The sequence below is a fragment of the Propithecus coquereli genome, unplaced genomic scaffold, assembly GCF_000956105.1.
Source record: "Propithecus coquereli isolate 6110/MARCELLA unplaced genomic scaffold, Pcoq_1.0 Scaffold13, whole genome shotgun sequence".
Taxonomy (NCBI): Eukaryota; Metazoa; Chordata; class Mammalia; order Primates; family Indriidae; genus Propithecus; species Propithecus coquereli.
Window position 1 is genome coordinate 8170826 of NW_012137191.1, and position 17380 is coordinate 8188205.

At 36.2% G+C, this 17380-nt stretch overlaps 1 protein-coding gene across 1 annotated transcript in view; it reads left to right on the top strand.

Moving 5' to 3' along the window:
- Positions 1 to 17380, top strand: part of SLC2A13 (solute carrier family 2 (facilitated glucose transporter), member 13) — a 388439-nt gene that overhangs the window by 108858 nt on the left and 262201 nt on the right. Inside the window, exon 3 of the mRNA XM_012638430.1 lies at positions 2733 to 2941. Within this exon, the coding sequence (XP_012493884.1) occupies positions 2733 to 2941 (209 nt within the window). The remainder of the gene's footprint in view (positions 1 to 2732; positions 2942 to 17380) is intronic.

Genomic DNA, 17380 nt, shown 5'->3' on the forward strand with positions numbered 1-17380 from the left:
GTACTGACTGAATTATTTCACTTAATTCTCTCAGCAGTCTTATGAAATAGACACTGTCACCTGTGTGTTAAAATGTTAAGTAACTTCACCGTGTTCTTGTGGTTAGCATGCCCAGAGCTGAAGTGACACCCAAATCTGTTCCTATGTTCCCTCTATCATATATCATAGCTACCTTTGATCTGCGTATTAGATTTCTAGAAAGCCATGAAAATTATTGGTATCAAAACACTTTTATCATGAAAGGTAATTAAAAATCATAATATAAGCTTTTGTTTTACTTGCAGGAGAGAAGTGCTAGGATATAAATGTATAAAGCATTTTTTCTTGATTTGTTTCTGGAAAGAAACTTTAATATCTTTAAAGATTGGAAGCAGAATGTGAATTTCTTTTCCCAGCCTTAGTATAGGACACTGAATTGTACATTTCAGACCTAGACTTTTGAGACTTAAAGGTTTTAAAAGGCTAGAGGGCTTAAGTATTCTGTCTTCTGTTGCTCACTTAAGAAACATAGGCTAATATGTATGTCTGTATTTCTCTTTTTGTTTTCTCTTTTCTCTTCCCTTCCCTTCTCTTTTCTTCTTTAAACTTCATAAAAATACTGTGTACTGGGATTTAATAGTAGTAAAGAACGAAGTATTACGTGAACATCTTTGGGCCTGAAAAAGATTCACTTTCTATATTCATTTCAAGTGCTGTTTTGAAGCACTCTCGGCAGCCCTTTAATCCTAATTCAGGATCTTTCTTTGGAAAGATCATGAGAGCTATAGAGAAATGAAACATAAGGCTTTTATCTTTAGGACTTTTAAAATGTATCTCCTAATCCGGTATATTTAGTGTCTACGTTTTTTTCCCCACTTTTAAGTAATTGTCAATATTGGATAACCATTTCTTTGAAGTTCTTTGAGAGAACACAGCTCACATGGAAATTTTATTTATTTTCAGCAATAAAACATTTAAATAACAGATTTGGTTGTATAGGTTAACATATTAGGAGAGGCTGGAAATATGTATTTGCGTGAACTGATCTCTCTAGCTATCATCTGAAGACCCTTCCAGAAGAGAAGGTCTACTTATTAAATATATCTAGGATAACAAATGGTCTGATTGGAAGGAGTTACTGTGCAAGTAGGTTTGCAGAGCTAGGTGATTCAGAAGAGTTGCCACATAAAATATTGCCATCTGAGTCTGAAGTGCACTTATTTTCTGTTTAGTTAATACAGAAAGTTTAGATACATAGCTGCTTTCATATCATTTCATAAAATGCTCACCAAATGCTTATTGTGTGTAAGATACTCTACTGGGGCTGTGCTATAATACAAGATACGATGACATACGTTAGGTTAAAAAACTGTGTTCTATGGGTGAGCAAAGGAGGGAGTGATTACATATTGGTATAATTATCGCCACCCATGGGCTAAAGTATAAAATACTTCTAGTAAGATTTCTTTTGATACTGCAGGCCAAGTGATTCCTTTAGTCGGTCATTCATAAATGCTCTGTTTACTTTCTAAATCTTAGTTAATTTTTCTGTTTCCACATGTAGTTTTAGTTTGTAGTTTTAAATAGGAGATATTCTTACCACTCATATGACAATTACATTTTTTTCTTCTACTTTTTGGAATTAAAATGAAATTGCCTGGAAAATCGTAGCCTTACTTCATGAAATGTATCTTTGGAACCTTTAAGGCTACTATACTTAGGGTTTAGCATAGCTTAAAAGGTAGAATAGCTTTGAAAAGAATATTGATTCAGGTATAAATATCAGTATAGCCTGTTACAGAAATGGAATTGGCCTTCTGATCTCTATTGTTATGACTCTACCTTGGAATATACCTGGGGAACTTGGATCTACAGAAAACATCCAGTTGTCCTAGATTCCTAGAAGTTTCCATTTGAAAGAGACCTGGAGGTTTTTCTAATTTAACCCCTTCCGTTCAAAAAGATTGAATCCTAGCAATGTTAGGAGATGTTAGGAGACAAATCTGGTGATTGTAATAATTTGGAGAGATCTTTGATATTGATATATTCGTATTACTATTTTTGTTATTTCTCTGATGGATTTAAAATGATATTCTTATTTGCTATTTTGAATTTTGCCAATCATTAAGAATAGAGATTTAAAGAAGATAACAGGTAACTTAAAACATCAGCAGCTTTTTATATTTGAAGTCATTTTAATTAGGATTACCTGCTTCTGAGTCTGTCTCCTTTTCTGTGGACCTCACTGCTCAGTTAATGATGGTTAACACGATGCTCGATGGCAAAATGAAATAAGAAAATGTAACAAAACAAATTTGAGCACTTATTTTAATAAAAAGTATGTCTTTTAAGCAGATACCATAGAGTGTTTTTAGTCTTAGCTCTACTTTATATTGTGAAATACAGAATTACGTGCATTAGTATTAGATAAAGATGGTAATTATGTTTTTCCTGATATGTTTGTTTCAGAATGTGTGTACATAATCATCGTGACTTTTATCCATTCTTCTTTACTGTAGTTTGTGTGAGAGAGAAGTAATTATATTTTTCTCATTTTCAGTTTTTAATACAGCATAAAAATATCCTTTTTTTCTGATGACACATGCATACACACATGATAAAAAGAAAATAATTCTGACTAATTTAGCATTAGATATTATTATGATCAACACAAACACAGAAGTATGTAGTGAGCACATAACTCAGTGCTAGTAAGACCAAATTTTACAATAAATGTGGATTTCTTATTGCAGGTACATGTTGGGACTTGCAGCGATTCCAGCAGTGATACAGTTTTTTGGCTTTCTCTTTTTGCCTGAAAGTCCTCGATGGCTTATTCAGAAAGGACAGACTCAGAAGGCCCGTAGAATTTTATCTCAGATGCGTGGTAACCAGACCATTGATGAGGAATATGATAGCATCAAAAACAACATTGAAGAGGAGGAAAAAGAGGTTGGTTCAGGTATGTGGATTTCAGACTTATATTAATTTTAAAATTACATAGTGGTTTTATTTAGAAATTATAGTTTAGCATTATTTAATATTGCTAGGTGATGTAATGGTTTTATGCATGTAACCAAACCAAGATAAATATTTAAATTTCAAAAGTAATGTTGTGAAAGAATAAAGAAAAACACCCCCATATTTGTCCTTAAATTTCTATTTTTATATTTTTATAGTATTTTATTCTTTCTAAGTTAGATGTACTTGACATTATTGTCAGCATTTTGTATGCATATTTTTATGTATATTTATATATAAATATCTTAGGTATATAATTATGTTATTGATTTTTCATATTAACTTAAGAAGTCGTAGTATGAACTATTGTCAAAATAAATAACCTTAGTAAAAAATTTAAATGCCTTGTTTACATGTGTTACATTAATTTCCGTACTAATTTTTATAAAGAATATAAACACTTTCATATACTAGTTTGGGGATAATTTTGTGTTTCCCCATTTTCATTAAAATGTTTAATTATATATGTTTAATCCAAAATTTTTACCACATCAGAAAACCAAGAAAAGAAAGTTCCTAGTTAATTTACATTGATGAATTTATTTTAGGGGAAGAAATCATATACAGATTTACAAAAAATTTCTGAGGCAGGGTCTATAATCTTGACAATCCGATTCTGGTAAGTGATTTACAGGATTTAAATGTTGAGAAAAGTTTGACATTTCAAAATATATTTTTTCAACAATAATAGTCTGCTTAGTTCACATTTCCCAAATTGGTCTCATTTTCTCTCAACCTTCGTTTTGTTTCTGCATTAATCGTTAGCTCCAGTGGAGATGCTGATTTATATTGGTCAAATAATTTTTCATACCTAAGAAAATGCCAAACACACACACTCCTTTATTGATACGTTTAATATACAAATGTTAGAAGGTCTGTCCATTCACCTTCTCCTACCATTTTTGGTGGAGCTGAACATCGCTTGCCTTTGTGAAACAACAGAATGAACACCCTGCAGAAGCTAGTTTCTGTTAGCCACATGTGGCTTGCCTTAATGTTGTATATATGCAGCACGGTAGCATGATGCTCTTACCTTCTTGCACAGACCAGAGCCCCAACTAACTGTGAGCTCATTCTATGTGAAGGTCATTTTTTAACGCTTTTTGAGCATCTGTTGCGTGTTTGGCAATGTCGATATTTCCTGAGTAACATATTAGTACAAAGGTAAAGTATAATTTTGCTTTAACAAAATAATTTACTGAGTTCAGCACTGTGTTAATTTTTAAAAAATGCTATTTACAATAGTTATTTAAATTACAAAAAATTTCTTTTATATTCCTATCTAAATTCCTCTCCTCGGTAGCTTGAATGGAATATGAGTTTGCTTCTGTAGTAATCAGTACACTTGAAATTCATGTGCTAATAATGTGTGAGTGCAAAACTTTTCAGGGTATTAGAATAATTATATTAAATACTATTTGGAACTTATGTATTTTTTAATTAATATAAGAATTTATATAAAATTTTTTAATTTATATAAAAAGCACCACAATTTAATTAAAAGGTCTTTCTTGTTTAGGGGTAAGGATATCATTGATTTTAATGCAAAGCATTAAGGATGTATCATTTTGACTGCTTAAAAAAATGTCTAACTGGTCTAGCCAAGCAGTTGTTGATAGTGTACCCTATTTGAGTTTTGTGACTGTTTGGAATGTATAATGAATGAATTTTTTAGAAATTTGAGGCACATAGGATTGCATTTACCTACATCTGCTTTAGATTTTATCAAAAATCTCTGTAAGCTAAATAGGGCACCATTTCTTGGTTACAGATAAAATAGTTCCCTATTTCCCAGTTTTTATATACATTTGGCACAGGTTTTTAAAAATACTATAATGTGGCCAGGTGCAGTGGCTCATGCCTGTGCCAGGAGTTTGAGACCAGCTTGAGGAAGAGTGAGACCCTGTCTCTACTAAAAATAGAAAAAATTAACCGGGCGAGGTGGCATGCACCTGTAGTCCCAGCTACCTAGGAGGCAGAGGAAGGAAGATCACTTGAGCCCAAGAGTTTGAGGTTGCAGTGAACTATGATGAGGCCACTGCACTCTAGCTGGGGTGACAAGGCAAGACTGTGTTTTAAAAAAAATACTATAACATTAGTCACTGAATTCTAATATCATTTGTCTCGTGAATGGGTAAATATTCTAAACTTTGGAACTAATGGGATTAGTAATTTATCCATTTTTGGATTTGCATTATTCGAAGTACTATCATCTTGCTTAACTTAAAAGCTAATCTCTGCCCGGCATGGTGACTCACGCCTGTAATCCTAGCACTCTGGGAGGCTGAGGTGGGAGGATTGCTTGAACTCAGGAGTTCGAGATCAGCCTGAGCAAGAGTGAGACACCGTCTCTACTAAAAAATAGAAAGAAATTTGGCCAGGCAACTAAAAATGTAAAAAACTAGCTGGGCATAGTGACATACGCTTGTAGTCACAGCTACATAGGAGGCTGAGGCAGGAGGATTGCTTGAGCCCGGGAGTTTGAGGTTGCTGTGAGCTAAGCTGACACCACAGCACTCTACTGGACAACAGAGCAAGACTCTGTCTCAAAAATAAAAAAAAAAGCTAATCTCATGTTCTTTTTAAAAATATACTGAATGCATGCAGACAGACTTGCCAATGTTACATGGCACCAGTGACTTTGGGCCTCATTTTTACCATTGAGAATCTCGACCACAGTAAAACATGGTCTGCAGAAATAAGAATTTTATATCGGCATTGTAATGTCCAGAAGCAAGACTCTCTGTCAGTTTAGTTGGAAAATAGAGGTCAGTGCAGGGACTTACATTAACAAACCAACACGGTCTTGGCCCTCCATCACATTGCACTCAAGAATGATAGGCTAGGTGGACAAATACACATGAAGAAATAGTTAACTTCAAAGTAGTAAAAATGTCCTGGCCCAGGAAAGATGAGTCAGCCATTGTGTTTGAGGATTAGAGAATGGCTTGTTAATCTGACTACAGATCCTGAGGAGGGGAATTTTGAGCCATGACTTCTAGCCTGGGAACTGTGGGCAGTGGAGTGCAGCTGCCTGGAGGGAAGAACCTTGACCTAAGCACCACAGATTATACAGATATCGTAGGAGGTTGGAAAGAAGTTGTTTAAGACACCATATTTCTTACAAGGAGAAATGTCTTCACAGATGTGGTGGCTTAGTTACCGCTTACCGTTGAGCTTGTTAATCAGTGGGTTTGATTCCAGATCAGTAAACCGTGTTGTCTAGGAGTTGCCCAGTGGATTTGTGACTTGTGACTGTTACGGTTCTTGCTTATATGATCCTTCTTTTTTTCATAGAATTCTTTTTTTCCTGGTCACTTGAATTTAAACTTGCCCCCTTTGAGGGAAATAGGCATAGCTACTGAAGTATGTATTAGCTACATTAATTTATTTTTTTGGATATGTGAGATGTCAGTGCATATAGCATTTACTTCTCCTGGTTTAAAACCATACTTCATGTCGTGAGTATGGCAGTTGCTCTGTCCATGTCAGCAGCAGTGGTGAGGCTTCCAGGCATACTGCGCTGCAGAATATGATTGGGTTGCAGTGGATCCCATCTCTTCTGCACGTGGCATTGAGATCAGACTCTTTGCATGGCATACAGTGTCTTCTGTGTTTTCTTTTCCACTGTAGTTGGCAAAACAACAACAAAAAGACAATTTATGGGAAAAGAAGCAAACATTTGGTTTTCACGTGTGTTCAGCACTGTTTATACATCCTGTAGGAATAATAAAGTGAAACTAGAAGAAACAACAGCTTGGTTTGGAAAGCTCCCTGGTGTGGGAGACAGGGAGATGGAAGACTATTCCTGACTCAGCCCCAAACTTGCAATTCTAAAAGGATCTTGGGAGAATGGTTGAGCTTCAGTTTCTTTTTAGGTTTGTAAGAAAAAAGAGCCAGATTATAATAGCTCCAAGATCTGATTTTTTTTTTTTTTTTAGAGTTTTAAAAGTCTGTGAGAAATGCTTGCTCTTTATTTCTAATGCTGTGCAGCATCAGCCTTTCATTCAAAAGTATTTATTGACACTCAGTAGAGGTAGAGATGTGGCAATAAATAAGATTCTATTCTGTTCTGATGGGAGGAGGCACACACATGATAAAAGAGTAAATAATTACCACTTAACTACAAATTGTGGGAATTGCTTTAAAGGAAATAAACAGGATAATAAAATACTTAGAGACGGATGAAAAGGGATGGCTTTAGATGGGGTAGTTAGGAAAAGACTCTCTGAAGAGGTGAACTTGAAGGGTGAGAAGGAATCAGCAATGTAGAGAACTAGAAGGAAGAGTGTTCCTGGCAGAAGCAGCAGCATGTGCAAAGTGTTACATATTATTAAGTGGACCAGACTAATTATTTGTAAGTTTCGATAATAGTTGTAAAGTGTACCTGTACCAGATTTTTGAGACATTGCAGTAAGAATTAACTATACATCTTTATTTACCTCAGGTTGCCAAGCCTGAGCTTTAAATTAGCAGGGACACTGTTACTACTTTAAGTATTGAAAGCAAATTTGAGGACAAAGTAATATCAACATCATTCCCATCATTTTGTTGTATGTTTTGTTTTCCTAGTTTATTTCATATTTCATAGATGTGCAACAGAGTCATGACTTACATATTCAGCAGAGATAGAATCCTGAGAGAGACCTAGGTAATTACTTAAGGCAGTGATGAGCAAACTTTTCTACTTAGCTTCAAAGTTGAGTGGAGAGAGGCTGGCCCTTTGGGGCCTGGGTATCATAGCAGGAGGCAGCTACAGTAAGCTCAAAATTCATTTGAATTTTTCTGCTTTATCCTAGCAATTAACCAAAGTTTGCATTCTGTTCCATAATGTAACTGCTTTACTCCACTCTAAAAATGTTTTTTTCCAAAATAGCTACAGTGTTTATTCATTGGCTTTAAGTACCCCATCGCTCTGTCATGTATATCCATCCCTTGGAATATTTAATCCTCAGTTTCACAGACATGTACCTACCGAGATTGGAGTTCCTCTCTTGGGCAAATTCATTAGCCAAGGTGTTAAAAGTAGGGTCTGCCCATACCAGTATAGATGAATCTCTTAATTTACTGAGCATGTAGAAGGTCAAAGAGCCTTTGTCAGGAGCTTTAGTTTGTAACAGTTAATAACTGCCTCCCACAACAAGGAAAGTAAAGCCAACCAGCAAAAAGAGACAGGATTCTTCTGAAGGCAGTCTTAGGGAAGAATTAAAAATAAGAGTTGTGTATTCATGTCTTTATACCGTCTTGCTTGATAGCGCTCATTTAACTTTTTCACTGTCTTGCACTGGAGCACAAGGGTATTCTGGAATGAAATGTAAGGAGAGCAAAGGCCTTGGCAGAGGAGCCCCCTTAGAAAGGGTTTAGGGAAGGTCTCAGATTAGGTGCCCTTTCTGCCACCCCCTCTCCTCTCTGGACTGTGATATTAAGGCAGGATCACTGAAGGGAAAGCATGAACGAAGAAGGCTTTTTCTCTCTAGGGAACCATGCACATGGTGGTGGTAAAACCATTGCAGAAAGAAGCGGTGTGTTTAAGGAGAATGAGGTGGTCAGGACAGCGTCAGTGCAACAACAGATTGAAGGGAGGGAGGAAGACGAGGAAGACGCTGATTGTAGACTTTGGGACAGCAGAGAGCAGCCTTTTTACAAATCTATCTAATGATAGCACAGGCTCAATCTAGGGAATTTAAAAATGTTTATGGGCTTTTTTTTTTTCCCTAAAGGAAAATAACTTTTTTGTGAATTCCATGTTAAAAAAAATATACATTAAAAATGTCTTACAGTGAATATTACTTAGATCACCTAGATCATAGATATTGCCAAAATAGATTTATTGAATACAAGAATGCTAGCCAGAAAGTTGGCCCTGCTCTTTGGTCACTAAAATCACAGTATTTATTCGTATAGGAGAAGTAGCAAACCAGAGGCCATACTGTTTCAAATTGGAATTAAACCCAGGCCCACTGGTTGCTAGTCACTGTTGCAGGGCATTCAGGTTGCCTATGTGGTGTATCATCTGTGCAAAAACGTGCAAGCCAGCAAGATTTGCATTATTTAATTTTATCAGCTAACAAACTCAGTACTCTGGGCCAATGTTGGTGCTGTACTTTGCCTTTGACTGGGCGTTTAATCTCTAGCCTGGAAAGCAAGAGTATTGTAAAGAGGGGAATTTATTCAAGATCCTCCTGTGAGTTAATTTTAAAACGTGATTTGATTTACCTTCAGCTCTTTGGGGGTCATGTCTGTCATATCCAGGAAGGGACAGCGACGTCCCTGTCTTTTTTTCCCCCCCCTCCAGTAATTTTGCAGTTTGGTCATCAAGTGTTACCTTCTCAAAAGACATTTTCTTTTTCTTTGAATTGATATTGCCTATGGCCATTTCAGCAAATCACATTCTGCTGGAGGTCAGAGAGGGTAAGTATTTGTGATATTTTGATAGAAATTCTTCTGTATGTTTCTTTAGAAATCCAATTCCAGCATAATGACATTGCATTCGAATGCTCATTGCAGTTGACCTCTGGTGCACTTAGAGGAAAGTAGTCATTCCTCATGATATTTTTGGCAGTTTGCTTGTATTTTTTTCACGTGGTGGTGGTACAGTATTGTCTGACCCAAATGACAATTGTGTATGTTGTTTATTGGATGAACCTGAAATAGATATTAATAACTTGTTTTATGACAAGAGGATCCACAGTTTTCCAAATATTGGCAAAGAAAACATTTCTATATCTGATATTCTAGAGATTGTTGCAAAATCACAAAAACTATCAAATATGAGGCTGTTATATATATATCTTACATGGTAAAGACTAGATTAAAACAGAAGGTGAAGGACTATTAAAATGATATACAACTCTATTCAGTTTTTAGTAAAACTTATTTTCTTAGGCATGCTGACTTATTTAAAAGAAACTCCATTTCATTCAATAAGGCTTTAAATAAAAGTTGCTATCGATTTCCTAAACTCCAGAGGACTTTTAAAATCTTTAGCAGAATTGGAATAGTTCTTGGATTTTGCATTAAAATGTCATTGACTCTCCTGTTACATGAGGATAAAGAACAGCACAGAGATTTTCCACTCAGCATAGTCACGGGAGAAGAAAACACTTTTCAGATTACTTGTAGGCTTTCAAGCCATTTCCCTTGATTTATATTGAAAATCCAGATTGTCTTAGTAAGTAGATGGGTAATACTTCAAAGCTTTATATTTCTGTTTTCTTGCTAAGATGTACTTAAATCCATATCTCATAAAAAAAAATCTATGCTGAAAGAATTTTGACTGTGTCAGAGACCTTTTTTCCCCAACTCACTGTGAGGTTCATACTGTTTTTAATGCCTTGTATGTAATACAGTTAAATGAGGGGGGGACCTCCACAAGGTAGACATTTCAAAAAGAATATAGAATTCCTGAGCTGTTGCTTCATTTCCAACTTGGCATTAAATTCATCGTTCAGTACAGATGATAGTATGCTTTGTAAATAAAACCATGGTCTGGATATTTTTTTTTTCCTTTAGATGTGACAAATTGTTGTGCCCTTTCTCTTTGGAGAAAATTAGAGAAAGATCCTGAAGAAAGCTGATTTTTTCCTACCTCCAAAGGGGAGGCACATGAGCTACTCTGCGTGATGGGACATTTTCGTGGTAACAGGACGATTCCATTGATAGTCTCTAGAATGGGAACGTTAATGGCCATGCCATGTGCTATCTGAAGAAACTTGCCTCCTCACAAACATCAGAAGAGATCTTGAATGTTTCTCAAAAAGCAAGAAGTCACGCTCAGTTATTTTTCTCGCATTTTAAATTGGGTTTGTATTGGGGAGATAGAGTGGTCAGATTCCATTAATTTTTCCCTTTCTGTTATCACTCTACCTGAGGCCCTCTAAACCCTCTGCTCTGCCCACTGAGCTGTATTTTCCATCAGTATCTTACTGAACACACCTTGCCATAGGTGCACGTTTCAGTTAACTTAGTTATTAACACCTTTATTCCTTGATATGTTGTAGCCTTCAATAAGGAGGTGTGCACTTGCAGGATAGAGTGAGGAGAAAATTATTAGGTTTACGAAGCTAGAACTTGATATATAGGTATCTCACATTTTCAGTATGGTGGGTTTTTTTTCCCTGAATTTTTCAAGGTACTTCCTTGAAACTGACTCCCACTGCATATCTCCTAGAATAAAATATACCTTTACAATATTTTTTTAGAGAACTGAACCCAATAACTGTTTCTTTCAAAAGGAGGGAGGATGTGGATCAAGTTTATGTGAAAGCAAAGACCTTTTGTAGTACTGTCTTAACATTCATTATTCATATTTGAATAATTCTAGTGTGGAAATACTGGTAACAATTTCTTTTTACTGAATGCCCATTTCTGTAAATGTTACACATATACAAACATGTTTGTGCTCTCTCTCTCGCTCGTTCTCTCTCTCTCTCTCTCTCTCTCTCTTTCTTCAAACAATCCTAAAAATTAGACATTGTAATCTATATTGGCCTGAGAAAATGGAGGGCTGGGAACAAACAGCTGGAAAGTGAAGGAGACACTATCTCAGGATCTGAGCCTCACTTCTACCTACTGCTCAGGTCTCTCCTTGTTGCGCTTGCTTGACCAACCCTGTTTGTCATGCGACATCTGTGCTGTGCAGTTGGGATGCAAATACCGAACAAAAGGAAATTAGGTGTGGTCTTTCCTCTTAAGGAGCTTAGCACCTATCAAATTTCCTTAAGAATGTCCTTTTTAAAAAAAAAAACATACAAACAACTGTAAAAAATAGAAACAAGACAGTAACCTTAAAGTCAGTTGACAGAATAACTTTGAGACTGTATTTCCCATCTGTTTCCTCTTACCTGTTCTTGCTCTCATTGCCCGGGTGAGGTCTCTGGTGTTTATCCTTTCTGCCTGGGTAACGTTGTCTTCAACTGCTCTCCTTGCTTCCCGTGTCTCCCCTCTTCATCCTTTCCCAATGGCCTCCAAAATTATCACTGCAGCACACCGACAGGATCATGTTCCTCTCTTCTTCAGAAACATATTCCTTAACTTGTTATTAAACTTCCTTCACAATCTCATTTTAATTCATCTTTCCAGATTTATTTTAACAGAGGCCAGACTCCATCATCAGACCAAGAGAAAAAGGAGGAAACACTCAACATTACTGAGTGCCTGAGCTTTACTATTTAATCAATGAACCCTGCAAAGAAAATGTAATTGTTGTCTCACAAAAATAATTATATTAATATTAAAGTTGAGAAATAGTAACATGAGGAGTTTTCTCAGGCAGGAGTGGGGAACTTGCATCCTTAAAGCGAAATTTAAGTGGGACCTTTTGACTGAATCCAGATTTTGCAGAACAAATCCTTTTACTAAAAGGGGTACAGCAGAGAAAGATGAAGCTTTTCTTACCTCCTATGTTGCTTAAAAAAAGAAGAATCTTGAAATCAGAATCCCCACCCCTGCTTGAAGCATTTCTGCCTGTTTAGTCCAATAGATGCTGGTATTATTTTTATTGTGTTGTACAAGAGTAGAAACTCTACGAATTAGGAAAAATCATATTCCATCCGAAAGAAGAAAGTAATGATGACTTTGTAGTAGTGATGTTTTAATTGTACTTTTAATAGGTTTAGGGCTGTTCTCTTTGTTGGTGGTAAGGCAATAATTTTGATACTTTTATCCTAAGTGTTGGCAAACTTTTACTGCAAAGTGCCAGATATTAATAGTGAATACTTGGCCTTGTGGCCAATGGTCTCTGTTGTAACTACTCACCTCTGTTGTGGTAGCCATACACAATATATAAGAAAGCAAGTGTGACTTTGTTCCAGTAAACCACAAAGCTTATTATTTTGTGTCTGCTATTTTTTATTATTTGTAAAAATAGGAAGCCAGCCAGATGCAGCTTATGGACTATAGTTTGCTGACTCCTATAAGTAATTGCTAAATATGTTCGTTTTCCCAGTTTTTACTCTTAGGACTAATTTGAGGATGCTACTCACTTTTTTTTCCTTTCTTTCTTTTTTTTTTCTGAAGTATTGTTACTTAGTTTGGTAAAGTAGTAACTTTGGAGGATATTTAGATATTTGAACCTTACTGGTAACTAGGGAATATAATTTGTACCAAAGGACTTCATTGCACTTTTAAATACAGTGATAGCTTTATAATATTAAGAAATCAAGAACTGAACAGAAAGAATGGAAAGGAAAAGAATGTGGGGAACATAAAGAGGAGACTATATCTTGCTTAGGGTCTGTGGGACCAACTGTAGATTCTTTTTTTTATTATTATTATTTCAAAATATTATGTGGATACAAATATTTTTGGTTACATGGATCACTTTTATAATGCTTGAGTCATGGCTATAAGTGTGCCCGTCACCCAGATAGTGTTCATTGTACCCATTAAATACGTTATTGCCCATCCCCTCCTCTCCCTATCCCCTGCTTGATTTCTGTTGAGTTTTATTTCCCTCTATGCACATGTGTGCTCATCGATTAGTTCCAATTTAATAGTGAGTACATGTGGCATTTGTTTATCCATTCTTTAGATAGTTCACTTAGGATAATGGTCTCCAGTTCCATCCAAATTGCTGCAAAAGTCATTAAGTCATCCCTCTTCTGAGGGATGACTGAGTAGTACTCCATGGCATACATATACCACATTTTGTTAATGCACTTACGAATCATTGGGCACTTGGGTTGACTCCACATCTTTGCAATTGTGAATTGTGTTGCAATAAACATTTGAGTTTATTTTTGATAAAATGACTTCTTTTCCTTTGGGTAAATACCCAGTAATGGGATTGCTGGATCAAATGGTAGAACCTTTAATTCTTTGAGGTATCTCCATACTGTTTTCCATAGAGGTTGTACTAATTTGCGGTCCCACCAACAGCATCTCTCTGCATCCACACAAGCATCTATTATTCTTGGATATTTTAATAAAAGCCATTCTAACAGGGGTAAGGTGGTATCTTATTGTGGTTTTAATTTGCATTTCCCTGCTGATTAGTAACATTGAGCATTTTTTCCTATGTTTATTGGACATTTGTCTATCTTACTTTGAAAAGCCTCTGTTCGTATCTTTTGCCCACTTTTTGATGGGGTTGTTTGATTTTGATTTTGTATCTGGAAAACCCCAAAGATTCCACCACTAAAAGACTCTTAGAATTAGTAAATTCAGCAAAGTCTCAGGGTACAAAATCAATGTACACAAATCAGAGCATTCCTATACACCAATAATAGTTAAGCTGAGAGTCAAATTAAAGACTCAGTACCATACACAATAGTTACAAAGAAAATAAAATACCTTGGAATATACTTAACTAAGGAGGTGAAACATCTCTACGAAGAGAACTACAGAACACTGAGGAAAGAAATTGCAGAAGATACAAATGGAAAAACGTATCTTGCTCATGGATTCGTAGAATCAGCATTGCTAAAATGTCCATACTACCCAAAGTGATTTACAGATTCAGTGTAATTCCCCTCAAAATACTAACGTCATATTTCACGGATGTAGAAAAAATAGTTCTGTGCTTTGTGAACCAGAAAAGAGCCCCAATAGTCAAAGCAATCTTAAGAAAAAGGAGCAAATCTGGAGGCTTCACATTACCAGACTTCAAACTATACTACAAGGCTACAGTAACCAACACATCATGGTATTGGCACAAGAATAGAGACATAGACTAATGGAACAGAACAAAGAATTCAAATATAAAATCATCCACATATAGCCAACTGATCTTTGACAAAGCAGACAATAGTGTACACTGAGGAAAAGAATCCCTACTCCATAAATGGTGCTGGGAAAATTGGATAGCCACATGCAGAAGAATGAAACAGGATCAATATTTCTCACTGCTCACAAAAATTAATTTAAGATGGATAAAAGACTTAAATGTAAGGCATGAAACCGTAAGAACACTAGAAGAAAATGTTGGAGCAACTCTTCTAGATATCGGCCTAGGCAAAGAATTTATGAAGAAGACCCCAGTGGTAATCACAGCAACAATAAAAAATAAATAAATGAGACTTGATTAAGTTAAAAAGTTTCTACACAGCCAAGGAAATAATCAACAGAGTGAATGACAATCTATAGAATGGGAGAAAATATTCACAAGCTGCGCATCCAATAAAGGGCTAATAACCAGAATCTATGAAGAACTCAAGCAAATCAGCAAGAAAGAAATCAAACTTTTATCCTTTTTTTTTGTGCATTGAAGCCTTTTCAGTTTGGTATTTCCTAATGGGTGCGTGTCCCTTGGTTTCTGTGCAGGCGGTAAAGTTGTATATGTGTATGTAAGTGTGCACATGGTGTGTAGTAACAGAAGAACCTGTAAGGAAGTGTTACCGGGAAGCCTCTGGGTAATTGAAGCAATAGACTTATGTAAGACCACTGCTCAGAGCATATTTCTTCCGAAAGGCTGGGCCACAGCCCTTTCTGCACGTGTCATAGCCTGACACGTCTATCCAAGCACATGCTGTCACATTTGATGTAATGAGGCACCAAGAGAGGCCAAGGTTTTCCGGTGAGAGCTGGGTCTCTCATCATCCGAGGCTGTGACTGGCTGCCCTGTCAAAACGGCTTGACACATAAAGAGAAATCTTAGCTCCCTGTCCTTGGCTTGCAGTCAAAGCAAGATGATACCCTCTGTGAAAGTTAGAGTACCCCGAACAGTCAAGGAGATGATTTTATTCAGGCTATTGTAATAGAGAGAAGGTTCATTAATGAGGAACTTCTCCAAGAGGGAGAAATCCTGGGGTTTCATAGAACGAGTACATGAGGGAGTCAGAAGGAAGGATGCAAGTGATTCTTATCCCAGAGTGTGAGGGGGCAGGGTGCCTGCCTTCTCTCTACTCCCTGGGCACCTTGGTGACACATCTCTGTGGCAGTCAGTATTTGAGTGTCATGTCACTGCCTCCACCAGTAGCTTAGCCTCGCTTATCTTTGTATCTCCACCACCAGATATTGTCGCTGCCTGACATTAACAAGGTGCTTCATAAGTGTTTCTCTGACTCATGAGGGAAGAGTGTAGGGTGATGTCTGATCTTTGACTCCTGAGATTTGGTGGAGGAAGTAGAGTTTTTACAATATATAAACTCCTTCTTTCTGTGTTACTTAGTCATCCTGAAGCCCCAGGGAAGTGTGGGTGATGAGAAAGAGACGTAAGTCAGTGCACAATGATTATTTTTGAATGTCCCCATTTCTGGGGGCAGAATTGTATGTTTAGAATCTCACTGTGGATTTTTTACCAAAAGCATTTGGAATTTCTGTGTATATTAGGAGTTATTAGTTTTTTCTCCCAGTTGCTGACATGTTGGGCCCAATGAGAAAATATATTTTTTAAGGTCAAATATTTATAAGTATAATGAAATTTCAAATATAAAAGTTATAAAATCTTGTGATTTATTATTAGAATTGAGTTTAATGCAGACCCTATTAATGTCTGAATCTGGAAAATACCACTTACCAATTAATGAATTAGGCTTTCATTTATAATTATGGAGAATAGATTGTAACTCAGACTAGGCCCTTATTATAGGTAGGCTCACTTCAAGATATGGTAGAATCTTGCCCTCTACTGGGAAAGGTGAGCCTGTGAAATCCGAATGTATTTTCACTAGCTGTGACTACAGTGGCTTCAGCACTCTTAAGACAAATGACCATCTTGACCGTAGAATTATAGTCAGAATCGTAGATGTGAAATTTGGTGTTTATTTTTTCTGCTACTTTCATTAGCTAGTTTATCTTTAGATATACCCACTGTGAGAAGTAATTGGAAACTCATAGTCCTCAAAAATTGTTCTGTGAAAAGTGTTGTAATTTTACTTTTTGAAACAGCTTATTAGGATTTCTGTTCATTTCACATTGGCATCATTTATGTAATAATTCTGTAGGTTTTTCTGTCTCATGCTTAATGGCTCTGCTGAATATTCATTCAATTTTCTAGAGTTGTGGGTTTTTTCCCCCTGAGTAGTATGTTTTAAAATTGTAAGTTTTTTATTTTCATATGGAATAATAGCTATAGCTGCATACCCATGCAGGTGACATTTGTGGTAGCAAAGAGGAGTAACATCATTTGAAATCATATTGCTCTTAAAGAGAAAAGCTTGAAAAACAATCGTGACTTTTTGGATTTTATCTGTTAGCAATTGTTTTGAAATTAATAAAAGAGAATGGTTTTTTGAGCATTTACTATGTGCCATGCACTGTGCATATACCTGGTAGTATAGCTTTTAATTCTGCAATAATCCTGTGTGACATTGTTATTATCATTATTATATTATCTTAGAGATGAGAAAAATGGAGCTTAGAAAACCTCAAGTAAATTGGATAGGTCTCCTTGGCTACTGAGTGGCCAAATTCAGAATTCAGACCCATCCGACATCATATT